The sequence below is a fragment of the Esox lucius genome, chromosome 3, assembly GCF_011004845.1.
Source record: "Esox lucius isolate fEsoLuc1 chromosome 3, fEsoLuc1.pri, whole genome shotgun sequence".
Taxonomy (NCBI): domain Eukaryota; kingdom Metazoa; phylum Chordata; class Actinopteri; order Esociformes; family Esocidae; genus Esox; species Esox lucius.
Genome location: NC_047571.1, coordinates 10,357,733 through 10,383,666, shown reverse-complemented (window position 1 = coordinate 10,383,666; position 25,934 = coordinate 10,357,733). Strand labels below are relative to the sequence as shown.

Genomic DNA, 25,934 nt, shown 5'->3' with positions numbered 1-25,934 from the left:
TTCAGTTTCAGATGATTGAGACATTTTCTTTCATTATTCAGAACTGGTTTTAATTCCACACAGTTTGGGATTGTTTTACTCTTCAACCCAGAGAGAAGTGTGGTTTAGACTTCAATGCAAAAAAAGGGAAATGACCTGGCCCTGGTGGCCTTTGCTGATGCATTTTATATGCAGTTTTAGAAATATAATATTTTTGACTTGTTTAATGTTTGCATTGTAAATGGATAAAAGCAATTCCTTAGTATCTTATTGACAATTGGAGACACATCGCTTTCTGAAATATTGAACACAAATTGATTGCTCTGGTTGATGTCAAATTATAGACTCAAACAGGCTTTTTGAAGGACCGTCACATGAGCTCCAACATCCATTTGATCTTGGACCTTATGTATTATTCAGATGCAATTGACTCAGATGCTCAGATATTTTTTATCTAGACATCTCTACAGCCTTTGACACAATTGAACATGAATCTCTCTTTCAGTCTTTGAAAGTTTTTGGTTCTGGTGAACATTTGATCAAAGTCATTGGCATGTTTTACAAAGATATAAATAGTTCTGTGATACTGGACCTTAAACATCCACTGCTTTCAGTATCGAATATATAGCAGGAATGTCCAATTCGGCCTTTATTTTAAATTGTATTTTCACTCTAGATCAGGGGTAATCAAATCTAGACCTTGGAGACAGTTTCATTTATTTACAACGTCCTAATCAGGGTGCATTTAATCGTCAGATATATAGGTTGTATATTTTGTTTCAAAACCAGTTATATCATCAATTTGTAACATTTCAAGGAGGTTTCACATTAGCTCAATGTCATGTTTTATAGCAAAAACTCATAATATTATATACATTTGCAAACCTTGCATATACATTTGCTTTGTCATTATGGGGTACTGTAAGTCGATTGCTGAGGGGAAATAAATCTGTAACTTAGGGTTAATTTACGCTTTGCTACAAAATGTTGGACACAGTATTGTTTCCCAAATACCTTAACTATACTGGGAAACACTGTTTTAAATAGTTTTTGAGGGATAGAAAACATTTTGTACACGCCCACAGTAGATGCATACCCTCAATTCAATATGATCATCATTGGGCAAGTCAGTTATTCTGGAACTATTTAATCTTTTATTGGTTATACTCACGTGCATTAATTATTATTGGTACATTTACCCAGATCAGACCAATCAGATCAGGTGGTCTGCCTGAGATCCAAATCATTTATTAATGCAGAGAGAGTAACTTACATTTGTGTATTTGTTAGAAATGATTCAGCTAATGTCACATGACACAACACTTATGTTCTCTACCAATTGTAGATTGCAGCTCCCAAATCCCAATTTGAAAAACAGCTATAACATAACAATATGTTGAAATGGTCAAGTCTAAATACTTCCTGAATCCAATGTATTTTGGAAAGCCTCTTCAAATAGTTGTTAAAAAAAACCTATGTACAGCCCCTTTAATGTGTTGAGTAGTTAAAAATATTTAAATGCATTGCTATTGTCTTCCTGGAACACATATTTTTCAGGATTTCATGCCCTGAAAAATATGTCCCCTGCACAACATTTCCCTTCTTACGGTTCTTTTATGGAATAATTCAGATATAACTGTCAGTAATAAGACAGGGTTCTATCCTAACTGGCATGAAAGAAGTATTAACTTTGTTCTTGATGTATTCGACAACGAGGGTAATATTCTTCAATGCAAACAATTTTCCATACTTTTCAGACAGTTTAATTCTGTGATCAAAGCCATTCCCAGTGGTCTGACTTGACTAATGGAAATCATTTTAGCTTTGGTGACGATCACAAGGCTTATCCAGAACTTAGCCTGGAACAAGATGGCTTGGTTGAGAAATCTTGTTGGAAAAAATTCATAAGACACAATTCAAGGAACCAATTTAAGAGGTAAGATAATAGAGAATAGAGGTAAAATGTTTGGGGAACAATACCTGATTTAAATAGTCTCTATTACCTTTCAATGATGTCTCAAAATCATCCAGCCTACCTCCAATTATTGAGTTGAATATTTAAAATACCTTGGTAATGGAAAATATTTACCCAGCTCAATGTTATTGTTAAGAACAACTACAACACATTATTTTTTATTTGGTTACTGTTGATTAAGATAATGTTCAGTTTGACATATTCCCTACAAGCTTGGACTGCTGTTATTAAAGTCAATGTGCTACAGTGTGTTAACTCAGTTTAATGTTGCTGCTCGTTTCCCCTGTTGGATGCTGAAGTAAACTACATACCGCCTTCTCCAAGTTCATTTGCTAGGGCAAGCACCCACATAGGAATCAGTGCAAATAGGTACATTAGAAAATAATCATAATAATAACATTACATTGGAAAAACAATGAGCAAGTCCATGTATAAAAAAAACAAGTGATATGACTATGACTAAAAGGTCAGACAAATGAGGCCAAGTATTTGGACGATGCCTCCTTGGAAGATGTAGGGTTAGGTCACGGACTGAGGGAGGAGAGGTGCTCAGAGGACGCTACTGCGCTTGATGCGGATACAATCTGCTGCTGATTTTGTGGAGAGAAACTCTGGGGAACAGCCTGATCTTAAAGCCGCTGGACTTCTCTACCCTTCTGTGTGGAACCCACTTGGGTGATGCCTCGGCAGCTCCAGGCACCAGAAATCTTACCACACAGAGTTCAGACTAGTACCCAGTTGTCCAAAATACGAGTTGTCTTCCTAAGCACTCTGGTTCTCTTCGCATTCCATCTCCTATTACTCCCACACTAAAAGGCAACTCAAATAATGTTGTGAAATTATCAGAAACTAGCAGTGAAGTAAAACCAAATACAGTGTGGGGCGTCCATGTCATCTGTTCAAACAAAGCTTGCTGTCAATCCAGGAACAGTCCATGTCATCGTAGTCCACATTTTCTTCCTTTAGTCCAAATGCTTTTTCTGTCTACTCCCACACAGTCAAACCAGGGACAAACAAGCACAAAATAAGGCCAGATGTTGGATAAATATATAGTAGGCTGATGTCACTTCCGTTTATGAAGTGGTAATTAAAAGGTCTTCAGTAACTATTTGTCCAGATTTATGTCTGTAATACATTTTTATTAAATCTTTTTAATTCTCATACGCTACTTTTGACAACAGAGATGTAATTGAAGTGATACTTCTGTCAACTAATTTTATTACAGTTTTAATAATTATGATCAATTAAAAGATGTCAAATTAAAAATGATAGGAACAGATGAGGGCTCCATGTGTACAGCCTTAGAATAGCACATTTTGCTTAGGCTCAACATTCAGTACAGCACACAGCATAGCCCATTGAGCCTAGGACTATATACACTCAGTACAGCCCACTGCATGATAACGTCCCCCTCCAGTGCATGGTTTGACAACATACGATCGGCTGACATCAGCATAGTAAGATGTGTGCAGCCCTTGAGAAATTAGGCATAGCTATATGTATCTGCAATAAGGACATCTTGTTCAGCGAGGAGGACAGACAGACATACACACACACACACACACACAAATGGTCATATTCAATTACTTGATTATACTTAGAATTTCCCTTTAACATAGTAATGAGCCACACAATTTCATTGTAATTAAAAATAAGTACATTTTCCACCACTACTTCCACAAGGCAGTGCTCTCTTTTTTCACATTTTGTTCTGTAATCGACTTGTAATTTATAATTTATTATATATATTTTTTTGCTATCAATCTACAAAACAATCAATAATTTGGCACCAATGAGGTAAAGTAAAAAGTTAAATAACCTATATATGTACGTGTACAGACCCATTATTCAGTACTTTGTTGAAACACCTCTGGTAGTGATCAAAGCTTCAAGTCTTTTTGGGTATGCCTCTACCAGCTTCGCACACCTGGATTTAGTCGGTTTCTCTGATTCTTCCTTGTAGATCCTCTCAAGCTCTTTTAGATTGGATGGGGAATGTCTGTGAACTGCCATCTTCAGGTCCCCCCACAGTTGTTAAATTGGATTCAAGTCTGGGGTTTGGCTAAGCCACTCGTAGCCATTCAGAGACTTGTCCCAAAGCCACTCCAGCATTGTTTTGGCTGTGTACTTTGGGGTTGTAGTCGTGCTAAAACATGAATCTTCACCTTAGTCTGATGTCCTGTATTCTGGATCAGGTTTTCTTCAAGGACCTCTTTGTGTTATTTTCTGTGCATCCTTCCTTCAATTCTGACTAGTCACCCAGTCCCAGCCTGGGTGATGAATCCACCACCATGCTTAACTGTAGGGATGGTATTAGCCAGGTGATGAGTGACACCTTCTTTTCACTGGACGTAGCGTTTGGCATTCAAGCTTAATAGTTTGATTTCAGTCTAACCAGAACAGATAACCTTTTGGTAACACTTTATTTTGAGAGTCCCAAAAGTGTGTGTGTGTGTGTGTGTGTAGGTTTTCTACAGTGTAAATGCTGACTCTCAGTAAATAGTTTAACTAATTATCTACCCCTATCCCTTCCCCTAAAATTAACCCTAATCCTAACCTTAACCCTTATCCTAAAACTTCTTCTAATCCTAACCTTTAGTGAAAGTATAATGACAGGATAGTGATAACTGTTCTCACAACTATTAATTCCCACTTGTACATACTTAATACTGTCCTCTCCTATTTGCCTACATTGCTCATTTAGAATTGCCATTTTGCACTGTATTTGCCTTTATTGCACATCTATACAATCCACTTGCAGCATACACTTAAAAGTTGAATCTAATCTAGCATCTATATAACAACTAAAATGGAAATTTGAAATCTCAAAATAAAGTGTAACAAATCTTTTGGTTACACTTTAGGCGGCGTGTTATTTGTCTTTTTCTCAGGAGTGTTTTCCATCCAGGCACTCGACCATAAATGGCTAATAGATGGAGTGCTTCAGAGAAGGTTGTCCTTTTGTCAGTTTCTCCTATTGGGTTCTTGGGCACCTCCCTGACAAAGTACGCCTTGCCTGGATATTCTGTTTGGGAAGTCGGTCTAGGAAGTGTCTTGAAGGTTCGTATAACCTTCCCCTGATCCATGCCTCGACACGATTCTCAGGGGTATATGGAACGTTCCTTGAACTTCATGGCTTGCAGCTGGTTTTTGCTCTGACATGCTCTGTGAAGTGTGGGACCTTAAACAGACAGGTGTGTGCCTTTCTAAATCATGTCCAGTCAAATCTATTCCATGGTAAATTTGGTATGATACATGTTTTGTAAGGGACGGTGTTATGTAAGTGCATAAGGGTAGTGTAATCACACTTCTAAGCTTAAAACCATGGTACATTTTTACGCTGTAGATCTAGATTGGAGAATTCAGATGGGAATTTCATTTAAAAAGCTTGAAAATTAATTTGAGAATGAAACTACTAGAACAAAATGTCATGAAGTGTCATCCCCTTTCCTGGTTACATCTACTGCCTGCAAGGCTTGTTACACTGCACAAACAATTAAACACGTCAATGAAATGCCCATTAGTGAGAAGAGAATCATTGCATGTTGTTATCAATAGCTCTGTGTGTGTTTGTGATAGATACTATTTATATTTTTTCACTGTGCCCATCTGGCTCTTCCAAAAACACCAGTCTAAGCCATCCATGTATTTAATTGCATAGTGCTTGGGGAATATGTGTTTCATCAGAGAATCAGAATCCAGCAAAAGACAAAAGTCTACAAAAGTGCCTGCAGGACTGGGTAATCTCAAAAAAGTGAATATTTCTCAAAATGAAATGATCGGCACGCTTGTTTTCAGCCCTAACATCCGTTTTGAGGAAGACGCCACAGAGCCTTTCCTATATTTCATTTATTAGAAGAGACCATTCTTCCACATGTTTTCAATGGGATTCAGGCATGGAGACTGACATAAAAAGGTTAAAGTTGTTTTCAAATAACCGTTTCATTGTGGATTTTCATGTGAGACCGGGTTCACTAACTTGCAGACATATCCAAACCAATTGCAGACAGGTTTTTGGCCTTCTGGCTGACCTTAACAAGGGGCTCTGGAAAGGTAGAAGGCAAATTGCCCTGATGACATCCAAGATCCACCATCATATTTGACAGTCGGGTATGTTTTAATCTTCGACCATGCACAATAGTAGTTGCTTTAGTGTTGAAATGAGAAACTAATAAGCAGAAAATAACCCCCAAACTAACGGTAAAATATGCTGGAGGACGGTTGGTGTTATAGAGCTATTTGGCCTCTATTACCTGGGTTGTTTATTGTATACAGTTTCTAGAAATGCATCACATGTCCAGAGCTCTTGAAACTTGAGTTTTTGTCTCAACTATACAATCATGTTCTACTGTAGTTTAAGATCCATATCTGTACAGTATAAATACGTATTGAGAGAACAGACCATTTTCTACAACGAGACACGTTAGTTCTTTACCTGCAGTCTGGCACATTGGAAAAATAGATGTGGTGGGACTCCTCTCCCCTTGCATGAAATGGGTACCATAAGATCTCCTTACAGCAGGACAGACTGTCTAACACAGGGCCTCCCATGGGTGATGGCTGGTACACTGTGGTTGGTGCTAGGGGAGGGGCACGCTGTCCCCTTTGCCTCTGGGCCAAAAGAGCGCGGAGGACAAGTGTTCAGACTAGCAGGCGCTTACCTGCAGCTGAACACGGAACACAAAGTAACTCCTTCATTATGGATGACGCTCAGGCCCGAGCAGCTGATGGAGGTAGTGCATCAGCGACTTGGAAACTTTGAATTGCTACGGCAAAGCCGTGTATGCGTTAAACAGTCTTTGCAGGGGGAAAGGGACAAATCCGCTCGCCACGTTTACCTTCTTATCGCAGCGGCTGGAATGGCCACAAAGTGCGAGAAATCCCCATCGCCTTCCGGTGACAAAACTGAGTTTGCTGCAGTTCAGTGAACTTGCATCTCCATGAGATAACGCCCCAGTTACAGCTGGCCCTGTTTCAAGCCTCAGGTTGGATTGCATTCATCCAAGAGCTTTAAACTGTCCCCCGGTGGGCCCGTTGGCCTGGCAATGAAGTGTGCGTGACAGGCCGCGCTGCCGTGTACAATCCTGGCTTCCTCTGTCATCGCGAGCCATCCTGGTGTCTGCAGCGTATGGCGGGAAACAATGGAAATGGCTCAGTGACAGGTGTCGTTAGGGGAAGAGAGTGGCGGTCGACGGAGAGAGAGAGAGCGAGAGAGAGAGAGAGAGAGACGGGGCTCGGTCTGTGTCTGACGCATGGCGTATCCACAAGAAGCTGACGAAGTGAGGAGACGCTGGATTTACGAGCCGGCCCTCCAACCGCGCCACAAGCTGCAGCAACCGGGGCCAGAGTGGGAGAACGGCGCAGGAGCCATCTGTTGCTAGGTCTGTCCTATCTGCATGCTAATCCTCTCACACCTCCACAAGAGCTTTGTGACTGTATTGTCGAGCAGCTTTTAGGATGACGAGGCAGCAAGGGGAATGGAAACAGGGACCAGCAGCCAAAGGACTGTTGCATTTAAATACGGAGGACGATACCAGACGGGAGAAACAAGGTTACCTGCTGATCACCATTGTACAGTCAAATTAGAAATACAGGAAAAAAACGTTTCAGGTAACTTTTTCAGTGTGTAGAAATGCAAGCAAAATATGCAGCAGAGACAAAAGGTCAATAGACTGTTTGCAATTCACAGGGAGTTTTTGTATCTGCTGGAATTAGTTTTGTGTGCCGGCAGCAGCTGCTGGCTTGCATCCAACATAAAGAAGGGTCCAGTGCTGGTCAGTCCTAGGATTGGAGACCAGGTGTTCCTGGATAAGGTGTTGAAAGCCAGCAGGAGGCACTATTCCCTCTGGTCTCAGATCACAACGCCTGACAGCAGTGAAGGGGAATTGTCCTAAATAGGGTTTTGTCTTTTAGATGGGACATTAAATGGGTGTCCGGAAATAAAAAAACTACAGTGTAAAAATAAAACAGTGTTAACACTGCAAACCTGGCCTCATTCCCATCATAGCCACTTAATCAGCCCTTCATTCCTAATTGGCATATACAGTATCACTCCTCACATCTCCAACTTACAGCTAGTGTTTGGTGAGCAATTTGGCACAGATTAGTAGCTATTCATCACTTAAATGGGGTCTACATATTTGCGGCAGAGGAAGTGAGCTTGAAAAGGAAGTGATTTGATAAAGTGCAATATACTGCAAATGCAATCAATTACTATCTATTAATGCTGACTAATCATTTGTTCGGCTTTTCAGATGAACTAAGCATTTTCGAGGCAGCAGGACTCACAGCAGGACTCACAGCAGCTGAGGAGTTGGACCTGAACCCAAAGATCACTGGTTGAATTCCAGTGTCAAGCTCGGGAGAGAAGGTGCAATGGTTCTGGCAACTGGGTGCTACTGGATTCATCCTGAGGCATTCCATTCACTGTGGGCCCTTGAGAAAGGCCCTAAACCCTATTGCGTGCTCCCAATCAGCACCACAGTGGGTCCCTGGGTCCATCTCAGCTGCATTTGTAAGTTCTAAGAGGTCAGGTTAAGAACGGAGATAGAGACGAATGTGTTGTTTACAGTAAAATGTTGAGAATAGAGCTGTACTGTTTCCAAATGCGTACACCTTTAATTGTACCATGCCAGGTCTGACTAAGAAATGCTCCAAGTTCCAATACCTACAATAGAGGGGGAAGGGGGGGTGAAAAAGTAACAACTTCATTATCAAACATCACAGCCCTCCTACTCAAACACTCCCACACATTAACACCACACGTCAAACAGCCCAGGCCCTGCACAGTACCATGACAGAGATATGGAGGATCCGTAGCTCCTCCTCGGCCGAGTCGCTGGCAGGGTAGTCCGTGGCAGAGAGTCCGGGGAGGTTCTGGCTGCCGTCTTGGTGGTGGATGTGGAAGAGTAGCGTGCCGTTCTCCAGCCACTGCTGCCGCCAGCGCACCAGCGGAATGTCTTCCGAGTTCCCTGTGATCTCTGCCAGACACACAAAGATGTGGGCAGAGTCAGTGACGACTCTCTCATGTTCAAACATTTCGTCTGAAAAGCTCCCCGTGTGAGTGAAAAGAAGAGATTGGCACCTGGGTTAGGAAGAACATTACGCTGATATGTCAGCACGTAACCTTTTCAGAAGTCTGATGCCCTTCTACGAAGACCCATTAAATTCTCACCAGCAGGGTAAAATTCATCACCCTGGCATCTATTACCTGTGTTGCTGTACAACACACTGAAAGGTTCAATTCCTTGATTGCGATCTGACTGTGAATGCTTTTAATTGCACGCGTGTACTGTAACTAGGTTAATCTTGACACTTACCGATGGCACTGAGGCGCGGCAGAGTGGGACCTCCCGGTAAATAAGATTTAGGGGCTGGCTGTAACCTAAATGCAAATTATCTGACAAAGTGACAGGGCACTTTTTACAGCAGCGAGTCGTCTCCAGGGTCTGGTTGAGCATGAGAGTGTTATTAATGAGCCCATCGCCTCCCAGCATGAGACCACCACGGCACCAGCAGCACAAAAAAGGATCAAAGTAATGTGATTACTGCCACAATAAGGGTAGCACTTTTATGAGAGTACCTGCCCTTAATGCAGCAGGCAGCCTAGGCACACCGCACCGGCCGGTCAGTTTAAGGAAAACCCAAACACTGCTAACAAACCTGTACTGTAGGATGAAACAAACACACTAGGTTTAGGGGTTCTCGAAAAAAAGAAATCTGGCGATCTTTGTGTTGACTTCACTGACTTTCTGAAATGAACAGTTGGAAGTGTTTGACTGTTACTATGTCCACAACACAGTATATTTCAGCTATGACAATAACTAAATGAGAATATTGCATTAAGCATATCTGCTTCAGGAAGAAAATGATAATGCCCATAATCATCATCTGCCATTTTCACCAGAGGACATGTAAACAAAGACTATTTATTTTGGGATTCTCAAGACTCTAACTTAGAAATAATAAATGGCCATTAAGCGAATACAGCAATCCTTGAGCTGTGATGCCTGAGGGCAAAGAGAGAAAGACCTGAGTCAGTAATTACACTATCATTATTCTAATGTTAAAACACTGGCTATTTGTCTGACCAGGAAACCTAAAGGGAGAATTTTGTAAGACCAACACTTTTTGTCAGTATTGTGGCATTTTATCTGTATGTCTCTAAACTGATAGATCTAGCAGATCACAGAAATCAGACAGTTTATCCCTAAAAAAAGTTTGGTGTGGTAGCACGGTCATTGCTCGACTCAAATGAAGTGTACTAGATGTTCATTCTAGAAATGTAAACTAAGTTTCCAAGTTCCAATAATGTCGTGATTTTTAAATACCAATTCGGATCTTTCTTCATTTAGTTGGTGATTAACATAGCAAAGATTTCTCAGGAAAATGGTCACACGCAAAGCCTACAACAAGGCAACAGCATATAACAGATGAGGCGGATAGCCTACTCTTTAGAGCACCATTTCCCAATCTTTAGAGCACGTTTTTGTTTTTCCCCTAGCACTCACACACCTGATTCAAATGTTGCACTACCACTCACACACTTGATTGACATAATCAACCTATCACCGACTCTTTAATTTGAATCAGGTGTGTGAGTGCTTGGGCAAAAAAAATTTTTTGAACACTAACTACCCCTGGAGGTTATTACCTGCTTTGGTGGAGGGAGAAGGTGGACGAAGGTTTTCACCATCTAGGGTAGGCGTGAAGCTGCATGTGTTACGGGAGGCCAGTCTCCCAGTGGGAGAGAGCACCATATGGGAAGGGCTCCAGTATGTTTGTACTGAGTTTAAACAGCAGTGAGCTAGCTGCCGGAGAGGCCAACGAGATTCAGCTCACATCCTCCTGCAGTGTGAGAAGCTGCCCTCTTCTTTTCATAGCTCCTGGTTACACTGGGAAAAGGGACTGAAATGCATTATAGCTCCTGGCAAAATATATATATTTTTAAACTGCCAACGTTGGGGAAGTCTGAGGATATTAAACTTGAAATTGCAAACTGGATGGACCTCCTTAAGCTGTAAATATGCCCTAAGTCCTTTACAACATAGCTCCTATTAAAGACCATCTAATACATGCCTAATATATCAAAGGGACATGTCAATTCTTCTCCCTAACTGGTCTACAGGGAAGTCATATCTGATTACGGGAAAAAAGAATATCCACACAAATATATATATATATATATATATATATATATATATATATATATATATATATATATATTTCTGCAAATATTTGATTAAACCTTTCATGTGACAACACTGAAGAAATGACACTTTGCTACAATGTAAAGCAGTGAGTGTGCAGCTTGCATAACAGTGTAAATTTGCTGTTCCCTCAAAATAATGCAACACACAGCCATTACTGTCTAAACTGTTGGCAACAAAAGTGAGTACACCCCTAAGTGAAAATGTCCAAATTGGGCCCAAATTGGTGTCATGTGACTTGTTAGTGTTACAAGGTCTCAGGTGTGAATGGGGAGTAGTTGTGTTAAATTTGGTGTTATCACTCTCACACTCACTCATACTGGTCACTGAAAGTTCAACATGGCACCTCATGGCAAAGAACTCTCTGAGGATCTAAAAAAAAGATATATAGCCTAGGCTATAAGAAGATTGCCAAGACCCTGAAACTGAGCTGCAGCATGGTGGCCAAGACCATACAGCGGTTTAACAGGACAGGTTCCACTCAGAACAGGCCTCGCCATGGTCGACCAAAGAAGTTGAGTGCACGTGCTCAGCGTCATATCCAGAGGTTGTCTTTGGGAAATAAACATTCTGCCAGCATTGCTGCAGAGGTTGAAGGGGTGGGGGGTCAACCTGTCAGTGCCCAGACCATACACCGCACACTGCATCAAATTGGTCTGCATGGCTGTCATCCCAGAAGGAAGCCTCTTCTAATGATGATGCACAAGGAAGCGCACAAACAATTAGCTGAAGACAAGCAGACTAAGGACATGGATTACTGGAACCATATCCTGTGGTCTGATGAGACCAAGATAAACTTATTTGGTTCAGATGGTTTCAAGCGTGTATGGCGGCAACCAGGTGAGGAGTACAAAGACAAGTGTGTCTTGTCTACAGTCAAGCATGGTGGTGGGAGTATCATGGTCTGGGCTGCATGAGTGCTGCCAGCCCTGGGGAGCTACAGTTCATTGAGGGAACCATGAATGACAACATGTACTGTGACATACTGAAGCAGAGCATGATCCCTTCCCTTTGGAGACTGGACCGCAGGGCAGTATTCCAACATGATAATGACCCCAAGCACACTATCAAGACGACCACTGCCTTGCTAAAGAAGCTGAGGGTAAAGGTGATGGACTGGCCAAGCATGTCTCTAGACCTAAACCCTACTGAGCAGCTGTGGGGCATCCTCAAACGGAAGGTGGAGGAGCGCAAGGTCTCTAACATCCACCAGCTCCGTGATGTCGTCATGGAGGAGTGGAAAAGGACTCCAGTAGCAACCTGTGAAGCTCTGGTGAACTCCGTGTCCAAGAGGGTTTAGGCAGTGTTGGAAAATAATGGTGGCCACAAAAAATATTGACACTTTGGGCCCAATTTGGACATTTTCACTTAGGGGTGTACTCACTTTAGCTGCCAGCGGTTTAGACATTTAATGGCTGTGTGTTGTATTATTTTGAGGGGACAGCAAATTTACACTGTTATACAAGCTGTACACTCATTACTTTACATTGTAGCAAAGTGTCATTTATACAGTGTTGTCACATGAAAAGATATAATCAAATATATGCAAAAATGTGAGGGGTGTACTCACTTTGGGAGATACTGTATATATGTATATATTATACCTTCATTTGGAGCTATTTATCTTGTTGTTCTATGGTAACACTCACATAATAAGATAGTTGATGTGTAAGGTCATTAACCATACACAGAAAAGGCTGAGACCTTGATGTTACCAAAGACATTTTGTCTGGTTGATCAGACCAAGACTATGTGAAAACAATCCACCATAGAAAAAAAGCAAACCTTCTTCACAGAAATTCATAAAAAGATACCTTAGCAGTTCTATAGATATTTTTACAGCTGAATGACCTCTGTGGAATGTGGCAAAACATCTTTTGAAATTGAAAAACAAATTAATGTTCACAGGAGGCTAAAGTACACATCCAAAGGCTTCCCTTCTCGTTTCAAGGTATGTGTCTTTTGACTAGGCCAATTTTCTACATGAATGGGAATAAGAAACTGAGCAATCAATCAAAGTCAGTCTTATTTTAACAAGCTATCCAACATTCCCTGTATTAAATGGGATAGCAAGCAAATGGTAATTTGTTAGAGTTTTAAAGCAATGTTAAATATTTCATTTTGGATGATTAGGCATAGAATACAGCTTAGAGGACAGGATAACGTCAAGGTGAAAAGATCATAGTCCTAGCCTGGAGTTAATGTAAAATACATGGCTCAGTTTGATGGTTTCCATGTGTTCAGGAGCTCAGTAGCTCTGGCCTATCGCAATGACAACTGATCAAGGAAAATCTTACCTCAAACCACGACAAATTCCAGTACGTTTCAAATTTAGTCATTTAGCAGATGCTCATACAAAGAGACTTACGTATGTGTAACCCATGTTTGAGAACCACATATTACAGCCAAAAATGCATTCTTCGTCAGTTAAACACAAGCATGGAATACAATTATTTTAATTTACTTAAATCATGAATTTGACATTTAATAAGTACTATTACTTATTAAAATGAAAACAATGATATATAACATATTCATGATTGGATATTACAAAATAAACCAGAGGTAGCCAGTGAATACTGCCTTCAATTTCAGTGTTTCAAAGTAAATTAGCAACAAAATTAGCTCAGGAATGAATGCCTTGTGACACACAATTAACTGAAAGCACTAAAGTGTTTTCACTGGAGGAGAAATGTGTTTGCAACTGTTGTCTGGTGTCCTTGTTGTCTAAAAGCTGGAATGTTGGATTGCTAACTTTTTCCTTTTCTTTTTTAGTGGTTTTTTTTTTACCTCTGATGGGTCTTTTGACCAATCACTTCAGATATTTTCACATCCAACCTTCTCAAAGCTGATCCGATTGGACAACACATCTAGAAAAGTACATCTCATACAAAGTTATTATTTGTAGTGTATTTTACTACACGTACATTAAAATATAAATGTTTTCACTTGGGAGCAGCAATCAAAAAAGTGAGTTGTAATTATTATTATTTTTTATTGATTTTGTTTTATTGAAGATGTCTGAGTCACAGGGTAAACCTTTTCTGTATTCTAGGTAACATCCATCAAATAATTACTCAGGAGTATACATTGAAGCCTGATATTGAAGTTTTGCTGCAAGCATTGTGTGTATGTACTGTATATATGGGTGTATTTGTATGCATGCGCACCTATGTGCACCTACAGAAATCACACACGGTGTGTTGATGGGTGAGTGTTTATGTGTGTGTGTGTGGGTGCGCATCTCACCCGCATTCACACCGCTTTCTCACCCCACATAATGGGAACAGGGTTTGCTTGTGTTTAAAATAAGTGCTTCAGCATCGCTCCCAAATCCTACAAATACTCTAATTTAATGCATAGTTCATATTTAGTCTACTCTGTAAGCAACAAGATGTATTGAGTAATACACACTCAAGTGAACACGCCCTTAATCTCTGGAGAGAAAGCTTTCTTTTCTGAAAGGTTCAACAAACATGAAAAAAGGCACCCAAACCTTTTAATCCTTTTAGCAGGTGTTACAGGGGACTTGTTCAAAATATGCAGTTGCACTATAAACTTGAGCACGTCACGATGCTCAACAGTAGGAGGTTGTGGGTCACCACTCAAGTGGAAAAGAGCAAACATTCTATAACATCAGAATACAAGCTGGCAAGTCAAACAGTGACTACCCCATGTGATGTCCTCACTTAAAGAGGCACCGATACTCAGAAATGCGTGTATGTCAATAAGACGACTACAAAAATTAGACACGGTGAATCATTCAACAATCCAGACCCGGTCAAAGATCGACAACGTTGGGATCTTCAGACAGAAACAGGAATATTAGGCTCTAAATATACGCCATATCTTTGGGGGGGGGGAAATGTCAGGGTGTGTTTGCTGTAATCATTGAGAAAATGATAGATATCCTCAGGGGTCCAAATGACAATATGTCACAGTCCAGCTGTTTGTTCCGGCAGAACCGGGCCGCAGAACTACTGTGGACTCAGACGGAGGACTCGGTCGCAGGGCCTTATCAGAGACACGCAGAAGGCACAACAATGAAATTATCCTCAGCCAGTGACTCCACAGGATGTAGGCTGCAAAATCACTGCGGCTCTCCGCTGACCGCAAGCTGGCTCGGTTCATTGATCATACACAGCAACAGAACCTAATCTGAGGACATTGCTTTCAACTCCCGGCTCTAGCAAATGGGAGTTTTGCCAGGTAATCTAAAAAGCAGGACCTGTAACAATAATTCAATAACTTTGCAGAGACCTTTACCATGTGCATGACAACTAGTTCCTGGTCTGTGAGAATTCTGCAGAAGAATGTCTGGGCAAACGGCCGGTTTTCACACAACAGGGTTTGTATATAGGTTTTCTTCAGTGATGCGACGGGATTTGGACAGGCAGGGAGGACCGTGCGCATGACTGACCAAATGTAATCAAGCCACAGAGAAAATGCTTGATGTGACCGCATCTCTCTTTGTTATTAAAGCATCAAACTAATAACATTAATTGGTGCAATCCTTCAAAACTCCAGGGGACAAACTTGACAAGACATGGAAATGAGTCTGAAAACACAGCGGCACTTTGAACTGCAGAGGAACAGTAGAGACACGAATATCCAGATAAGTTGGATAATTTCATTTAATTGATAAGTGTTTTCAGCATTAATTTTCCCCTAGAAGAAGATTTGGAGATAGCTAGGCGCACATCACTATAAAGCAATGTTGTGTTTGTTTAATTCCTTAGGAAAATGGTGACTTGACAAATACATTTCAAGATATTCTTTGTCAAACTTTTATCTCTAAATTGTTACAGGGTATTTTTCATGCGTAGTAAGACAGACAAGGATTTTATGGCTGCTGGAAAGAGATAAGTGATCCTACTTCAAACAGTAAAAAAAACAGCTAAGATCTAGATTTCAGCAGCCATTTTCAATAAATGCTGAACCTCCCAAAATATCAGTGTCCATCAGTCTGGCAGGTAGTAATGGCTGGGGCAGTCTGAAAGTGGTTCTGATCCGTGATAAGCTCAAAAGGATGTATCGTCGTTTTCTCCCAGTGCAGCCTACTTTCAGGCAGATAGAGGGAAAAAATACCACCCAAATTCCGGGAAACTATGTGCGAGGAGACAATCAAGATTGTATGCGTCTAACATTGATTGTGCAGGATGGAACAGGTTTCTGCTAAAATATCATTAGCAGCATCCCCTTCCTTCTTGATCCTTTTTCACCTTTCATCGATGTACTGAAATCATTATTTTACCCCTATTTCTACACCCTCTGGATGCTGCTGCGTAAGCTTGAAAGCCACGATTTAAAAAGATTCCAACTGTTGAATCTGCCAAACAAATTTTAATTGAGTCACGGCAGGTAACGTAATACGATATGGCAGATGGCATGATGCCCTGGTATACATTACTGCATGCAATACACCTCTCCACAACAAATTGCTAACAAGCTACCATGATGTGTGCCTCCTGGCTCCCCTAGATTTTGTTCACCAAACGTGTGACAAAGGCTAAACACTGCAGAAGGTACCACACGTTCACTGTTTGAAACAATGCAAGACTTCCATGAGTACCTTTTTTATTTACAAGTTAAAATAGCATCAGATTTCAGTAACATAAGAAAGAACAGTGTGTATGCTAATTCCTTAACTGTACAGTACACAAACCATTGCGTGACCCATCCACAAACTGACAAAACTGAACATCACTCAAATGAATTGTTTCTGATACATGCAAAGAGTGTTTTTATTAAAGCACAACAGAACAACAGAGAAAGCCCTTCTGGATAAACCCCCTGTCTACCTCTATAGACTGCTCTCATTCAACAATAGCTACTAACAGATCCGTTTACTGTGGTTTCCATTAAAACATAAAGTACCCAGGCAAGGAGATCTGGCAGCATTTCTGGACTGGACATGACCAACAATTCCGTGTTGCCCTAAGGACAGCCAAGCATGAATGCTTGCCCACTCACAGATTCAGCCCACTCTCTCCATCGGGCATAGAGGCTCCACCCCATTTCCTATATTCTGATTCTTAGTAGAATGGCCCTTAATTTCACTAAACACAAAATGATAGTTTTAGTGATTCCCACATTGAATAGCTTTCACCCTATATCTATAAAAAAAAAAAAAAAAAAAATATTTGGAATTAATATTCTGCAACAGATGGAATCTTTGGAAACTTAAAGAGAAATTATGTCGAAATGTCTACAGGGAAAATAGCTGGCTGTTTGATTTCCCAAACCATCAAGGGGGCAGAGCATGTGAGCAATATTCACCATACCTAGACTAAGGGAAGCTAGGATGAAGAGTGTGAAATCTGGGTGTATATTTGGGAAACTAGGATAAAGATTGTAAAGTCTGTAAGCATATTTGAATAGGGAGTACCATCCCAGATTTCTTAGCCCATCTAATTGAAAATCAAGTGGAAAAGCCAGGCAAAGGCAGTACAATGATGGCATCTCATTGTGTTGTTCCTAGGTTTATAGGTTGAAACATGTACAGTAGTTAAAACATTTATAGAAATGAAGAGCAAAGTCTTTGTCACGAAAAGATGGAAGCAGGTCTATCTAAAAGCTTAAGTTGTAGCATCACGTTTGAAGATGTCTGTGTCGCTTTTTCAGAAGATGTGGAGTTTACTTTAGCTAAGGTGCAAGAGCCGAAAAGAAATAACATGGGAATGAAAGAATGACATTTTTAATCTCTCTGACAGGACATTTAGCAGAAAATACATTGTCGCCTTTCTCTGCTTTCTCTGTTGCCAGTATCTGTCATCTCTGTCGCCAGTATCTGTCATCTCTGTCGCCAGTATCTGTCATCTCTGTCGCCAGTATCTGTCATCTCTGTTGCCTGTATCTGTCATCTATGTTGCCTGTATCTGTCATCTCTGTTGCCTGTATCTGTCATCTCTGTCGCCAGCATCTGTCATTTCTGTCGCCAGCATCTGTCATTTCTGTCGCCATCATCTCTCATCTCTGTCCCCTGTATCTGTCATCTCTCTCGCCAGTATCTGTCAATTCAGTCACTAGTATTTGTAAACTCAGTCGCCAGTATCTGTCATCTTTGTCACCTGTATCTGTCATCTCTGTTGCCTGTATCTGCCATACTCTGTTACCTCTATCTGTAATTTCTGTCACCAGTATCTCTCATCTCTGTCCTCTGTATCTGTCATCTCTGTTGCCAGTATCTGTCATCTCTGTTGCCTGTATCTGTCATCTCTGTTGCCTGTATCTGTAATTTCTGTCACCAGCATCTCTCATCTTTGTCCACTGTATCGGTCATCTCTGTTGCCTGTATCTGTCATCTCAGTCGCCAGTATCTGTCAATTCAGTCACTAGTATTTGTAAACTCAGTCGCCAGTATCTGTCATCTCTGTCGCCCGTATCTGTCATGTGTATCAGTCATCTCCGTCGCCTGTATTTTTCATTTCTGTCACCAGTACCTGTCATTTCTCTTGCCAGTACCTGTCATCTCTGTCACCACACAATGACTCCATAACCCTAGCCAGCTAAACGTCCAGACGGATCACTCAACAGAGACCACACAGTGTATCTTTGCATTGCCCAAAATGACCTGGTCTCCTCTGATCCTCCTAGATCTTAAACTCTATGATCTATCAGATCTTCCTCTCTGTGAGACCCCTCATGGGGATTCACACAATGCACTGCGTGTTTCATAGAGGCGGCTCCCATGCAATGTGGAGAGCATCTATGTCTGCATCTCTAAGGCCTTTCACTACCGATGCACACCAGGGCTTGGTTCTGGGCCCTCTTCTCACTATTCAGCAAGACATTTGGCTCTGTAATATCCTCACGTGATCTCTCCTATCATTGCTATGCGGATCACACTCCACTTTACTCCTTTTCCCCTTCTGACATCTGGGATGAGACACATGTTATGCTCTTGAGGAGAGAAAGTGGCAAACAGAGGGTGGACTGAAACAGCAGCAGGCCAGCATTGAACCTGCGGGGTATACACGCGCTCCAATGCAATGGAAAAGATGATCGGAGCTTGGGCACACCAAAATGCTGGCTATAAGCAGGCATTTTAATATTGGCAAAGCTTAAAAACAGAGCAAATCATTTGAATTGAAATTCTTGAAAAAATAAACGATTGGTTTTAAATATGCTAGGCTTATGTCGAATAACACTTCCAGATACCGTGCTCTGGGTCATGTCATAACTCGTAAAAAGGGGGAAAATATCCACTTATCATTATCCTGCTCCCTTATATAGGCTATACAATATTATACATTTTTCATATCTGTTGGGGAACCATACAGATATGATATATTCACAATAACATTTTGACACAATACATTGTGAATATGAGAGTTACAAGCATTACCTCATCTCTGTCAATACTCTGTAGGCACACGTAGCCTACATGGAGGGGAATTTACACTCACTCAAAACTAAAACTGCTTAGAATAATGAACGCCAATAATTGAGCCTAGATAAAAAAGGGGGTTGCTCATTATTTCTTTTAACAAAGCTTTGGTGATTAAGATTTTTGTTCCAAGCTGTCTCTCAAGTAAAACCATTTATTAACAGGCAATTGAATTGGGCTGGCCAAAAGAAAACAGCTTTTATTGAGTGGATGGCTTTGCTTTGTTTTTCATTAAACAAAACAAAATGGGTTTTTTTCACACAAAGTTCACAAGTTCTAAAACCACATTACTGTTCCTTGAACACTTGCACTAAAACCAGCTTTTGGCTGGTCTCTACTAGAAGCAACAAATATTAGCACAAGCAATTTGGAAAAGTTTTCTGCAATTGTATTGCATTCCATGATGGTTATTTGTCTAGCAAGCAAGATGGTAAAACATTTGACAAATGTTACAGCAGTTTACTGGCAAAATAATCTAGGAAAATAGCACTGTTACCTTAATGTGAGATCCATTTACAGCCGTCAGTAGCAATGAAATCATTAAGGGCAACACAATGCCAGTGATGAAGCTGTTACTAGAGCCATAGAAGCAGCAACGAATACACCTACTCCCTCTGACCAGTCAGTTATGATACAGCAGTATGCCTGTCAGAAGCTGGTGGAGGTCCCAGAAAGGGCCTCTCACAGCTCGTCTTATTCAACAAAATGTCATTGGTTTTTCAGTTCTCTGGTTAATCGATTCTTGACACTAAATACCTTTGAAATAAATGTCACATACATCTATGCAGGAGTCCAAAACTGCACACGGTTCAAGGTGGAAGTAAATTAATACAACATCATATAGACTTAAAGTGCGAAGGTTGTTTTTATTATCTCAAGCACACATCCCACGGACTAGACATGCCAGAGAAGAGCACGACCTTAAATGGGGACTCAAACCAATCTAAATCTGTGTTCCAAGTGTCCACTTGCTCCGTAAATTGGTTTTGACTAGTGCTCATTCGTTCATCTGAGAATGTGCAGCGCTGCATCTTTTCCAGTACCTCTTAGATTACCTTAACTAATGTGACAAAGAGGTGAACAACAAACACACCCAAAGATGTGCTATGGGAGAGCGACTTGTCGCCTTCCATCTGAAAAAATACTTTTACGTTTCCATTTCAGTCCCAGAGAGTATGGAGGAGGTCCTGAGAACGCAGGGCTAACGAAAACAGTCTGAACCGCCCAATTACGGGTATCCCTGTGGAGTCAGTTAGGAATTCTACAATTCAAGAGAGTATTGAATTACATTACATGAAATACATTCATATCACATTCAATCATTATATTACCCACTGCACACTCAGCAGCCGCTGAAAGGAGAGAATTTCCCGCTGGCAAGAAGTGGTAGGGAGGTGCTCCAAGTGCTCTCATCCGTTGTGTATGCAGCCTGGCTACAGGAAACAGAGAGAAACTCCCCCAGGGAACTGCACTGCTGACCAGCTGATGTTTCAATATTCAGTAAAAACTCAAAATAAACTGCACAGAACAGGCACTAAATACAGTTGCAATTAAGATACAATACATCCACACTGCTAAATACCGTACTATAAAGTAATGCAGTCCTTATTGGAAACAATATATTACATAAATGACTGACTGACATCATAATCATATCAGTTCCATTCAGACCAAGATACTACAGGTGTTGTAAGAATTCAAGATGTATTCCCTACAAACATAAACATCTTAGGGGTCCCCTTTCAATAGCAGTTTTTATTTTGTCAACTGTACATGGCACACCATGGACATACAGTAGACAACAGTACATCTAACAAGAATAGCAATGAGCTAATTTATATTGCCTATGCCATGTAGACAACATCCCTTGATACAGAGACATTATAAATGGTCAGATGGTCAAACCCCTCAAAGCACTTTTGTATAAACCTTAGAAAATCCACAAAGGATATCAGGGCATCTGTGAATGTGTTAAATTAACTGAAAGAAAGGACATCAGCCTACCCAAAAGATACAAGCCCAGGGCATGCCAGAACCGAAACCAGGTAGTGACCTCATGTTTTATCATCACCGTAACGGATGCTATTGAAAAAACAGCAATGAGAGAAGTTTAAATGCTAACACTTGATGTACATTCTATAGCATTGGGACTAAGTTCAGTGCAATAAAGCTAATATTTAATGGGTATATTCTTGAAAGGTATCAACCTCTGTCCAGTTTCTACACTGACATAAACAATTCAACAAATAAAAATTATGAACAAAGAAAAACTAATTTATAGGGGATATTGTATTCATGTAAATAGCTAGCAACATAGGCTGCATGATAAAAAATAAATAAATTCAAAAGCATAATTTTTGAGAAAAACTACTGTAAGAAACGTGTATGCTATAGTGCAAAACAAATATTTCAATCAGACCAATTCATTGGGATCTTTCAAACATTGGCAGTGATAGAAAAATACATTCCAGAAGAATAACCACATGTGGTGCCATGGAGTGTACAAAGCCCTCTCAATGTGATGTTTTACATCTAATCTCAGTGGCATTAAGTGACCTTGAGCAGATTGCACTTCGTTCTTCTATGTGCTTTTTGGATCAGAAGCCATTCATTTTACTGATTTGAACAAAAAGAGGACGTTCAATAGAGGATTCTTAGTATTGTAAGCCCCAGACTCAAGGTTCAGTGTGCATAATTTATCCAGCATTGAAGCAGACACCATAGTTTAGCCACTGAATTAAAATGTGGGTCTGATAAAACACATTCATTGCCAATGAAATACATTTTAACACATGATCACTAGTCCACATTTGAATAAGTAACATGCACTGAACATGCGGCATGGGCCCAATTTTGTGTACCAATCCAATACCACAGGGCCAAAGCATTCCTCTTGTCAGAAATTATGTTTGTCCTGCATACAATTACTGTTCTAGACTGACAACGCATGTTTCAATAGGACAGGCAAGGCCGCGCAACCTTGAAATCTATCATAATTATGTCCCCTTTTGCCATATACTCACATACACAGACACATACAAATTCCATTTGTTTGCAACGCAGATTCTGCTCCATCTTAATTAGAAATGTCACCAGTTGTGCTTATATAATGAATATCGTACAAACTGATAATTCAAATGATAACTAATTTCAATGAAATTGGTTGCGAAATGTTTAACACCAGATAGACCGAGCAGAACAAGCTTGGCGAGCCAATCATAGAATCGTAATTAGTTTTGCATCTGACGGGGAGTCCATTATGGTAGACTGAATTCTGTAGCTTGGACTCTAGATTAATAACAAAACACAAATGAGCAGATAGATAAGATTAGCTACTTGGCCTACTATTGCTGGAGCCCTGTGGCACACGACTGGCAAAGACCCTGGCACTATACCAATGAGATTTCATTTAGAGGAGATTTAATATGAGCCAATTCTCCAAAAAGCAACCTAATTGTTATATTTTCAAAGGATGCATTAGGCCTGTACTGTATCTGGGATAGGCTTAATCTAAATTCGCATTGGATAAGTCTACCCAGTGCTTGTGCTCACCACTTTCTAATTTTATTCCAGTCCTGCTGGATTACCTTCATCGACTTAATGGATTCCTGATTGTGTATAGTGTCCTTCTGTTAGCATATTAAAATGTTATTTCTGAAGTAAATAATTAAATCACTTATTTTGGGGGAAGTGACTTTGCCACTTAACATGTTCTCCATTAATGAATGTAATGTTATTGTAAATAAAATAATAATTGTTTTTTACCCATGGTGCAGTGTCCTGGGATAATGGTTACATTAGTGTGTGTTACACTGTGTAAAGTAATCTGAGTAAAACAAAACGGAAATACTTTTACAAAGATATTCACTAAACCAAATGCTGTAATATATTTTACTATTACTGTTTACATAAAAGAATGCGGTGAGCCTTTTGATTTGTATTTGTCATTAAGTATGCACGTGTATCGTAAATTAACAATGCCATTTCCCCAATGGGAGAAAACACTGTTAATACTGTAATAATATGCTAGCAACTTTCAGATTAATTTAACCATAAAAGTTGATCTACCAGCTCGAAAAATGTATGAGTATCAGTAAATCTCTGGTACTGAAATAAAGGATGGATCTGGAATGGAAGCATGAGAGGAATGCAAATGCTCTGAACGTTCCCAAAACTACAATTTCTCAGCTTCAGCTACAGAGACAGGTCGTCTGTCTTCCTCCTCAGGGGCTTGATGATAACATCTGTCAACACATATGGCAGTCGGAAAAGTGTTTGTTTGTGAATCTAACAAAATAATGACAGCCAGATCCTGTAAGTGAAAGAATATATGCTGATTAGAATGAAACATCTTCCACTTCAGTATGTGCATGGACAATCCGATTACAAAGGGAGCAAGGAAAGACTCGTATTGAACAACAGTAATGGTCTGTGTATAAATTAAAGATGGGTTTCCCTGTATCGGATGAGGAGCTCTTGACTGAGAATATACGCCAATTGATTAATTCTGGCAAAAACATGGCTGAGGGGATGTTGTGATTGTGAGCATGTTCCCTTCAACCTCACAAGCTTTAGAGGGATTGTGGAATCATAATGACCATTTGTTTACAGATCTATAGGCGCCTTTTTCAGTGTGCCGGTAAAATCCATTGCCATGATGTAATGAAAGCTCTTATGGAAAAAACACCCAGGAAACCAACCCAGGAACTTAGCTAGCATTTCTATGAAGTTAAAGTTAACATCAAATAAAAACAAATATTTTCAATCACCAAATATATATTCAATGCCTTTTTTTAAATTATATTCTTGAAATGTTATCCCTTATATTGTTGTGCACTCCTGGAAATATAAGCCTAATGATGATGAAGATGTTTATAATAACTGCCTGTAAACATAACCATCCTGCCAGTCACATCAAGTTAGTATAACAAATCTTTATTTTATAATAATGCTGCAAGAGAAGACTACAATGACAATGGAAAAGTGGTTCTGAAAACATAACTGTTTATATTCAGCTGATGTGCAATATCTGTAAAAGTTGACAAACTTCTTGCATAATGATATAGTCACTAATGATAGTGAATGATAAAACAAAATTAGGGCATATTGATCCCATTTCTTCAAACCCCAGAGTTACTTGATATTTCAAATTAACTTTCAAGCATCTTGAATAATTTTCCATAACCTTTTTAAGGTAACATTTATTTTGTCAAAGTTGAACATTTCAGAGGGGAATCATTAAGGGTCAGCAATATTCAAACATGTTTTATCTGATTTAAATATAATTTAGCAACACTCAACAACTCTTGGTAAGCCATTCTAGAACGCATAATGGCCAAAGATGTCTGTGGCTGTTTTTTAAACCTCTGCAATTCCAAAACATTAACACCCATATGATGATATTGCCACAATACTTGCCTGTGTGAAAAATTCTAAAGAAAGAAAACCCACTCCAAATCAACCGTTGATATAAGTCAGGGTGGACTCTGGACAATTTAGCAACACTCAACAACTCTTGGTAAGCCATTCTAGTACGCATAATGGCCAAATATTTATGTGGCTGTATTTTAAACCTAATTAACTCTGCAATTCCTAAACTTTAACACCCACATGATGATACTGCCACAATACTGGCCTGTGTGACAAATTCTAAAGAAGGAAAATCCACTCCAAATCAACCGTTGAGGTTTGCACCAATGCTGTTAAGCAATATTGCTAGCGTGGTTGGGTAGTAATGGATTACATGTAACGGGGATCACGTAATCCGATTACAAACATTTTGAAAATGTCATCAGCCTGGATTACAGTCATTTGCACTACATTATGTTCCCGCTTGCCGCTGTGTAGCTGTGTGCAGTCACACTCTCTCCTACTCTACGTCTGCTCCAAGTAGAAGGAAAGAAAAATGTTGCATGATTGTGCAACAATTCAAAACGCATCTATGTATAAGCTCATTTCATAGGCTAATTGCATTTGTGGCATGCATTTGAGCAGATGTAGACCCTTTAGCAAGGTCTGGAAAACTGGGATTGTTTTTTTATTTTATGCAAAATAATCTAATGCAATTCTAAGTAATTTAGTAACATGACAGAAGGTATTGGCAGAATTGTTTTAATACCACACAAATGACCAAAAAGCTCAATAAAAATGACTTGATCTTGAGGTCAAACTATAGCCCAGGCCAATGAGGAGATGCATATTGCACAATATTGAAGATATATGCCATAGCCTACTAAATATATACAATGTGCTAATGCCAATAACATTAGCCAAACTAAAATATGATACTTAGTAATTTCCTGTTACTAAAGGCAAACAGGCAGGAACCAATAATAGAATTATATCAATAAATGATTAATCAATTCATAGAAAATAGTTCCCA

At 40.0% G+C, this 25,934-nt stretch overlaps 1 protein-coding gene across 8 annotated transcripts in view; it reads right to left on the bottom strand.

Moving 5' to 3' along the window:
• astn1 (astrotactin 1) overlaps positions 1-25,934 on the bottom strand; it is a 306,946-nt gene that overhangs the window by 235,893 nt on the left and 45,119 nt on the right. For 7 of the 8 annotated variants that reach the window (XM_013139747.3, XM_020041100.2, XM_020041102.2 and 4 more), the window contains exon 2: positions 8,747-8,934. In XM_013139747.3, coding sequence (XP_012995201.1) covers positions 8,747-8,934 — 188 coding nt within the window. Of the gene's footprint in view, positions 1-8,746; positions 8,935-10,607; positions 10,849-25,934 lie in introns of all 8 variants that reach the window. The other variant, XM_034291540.1, reaches the window with a different exon arrangement.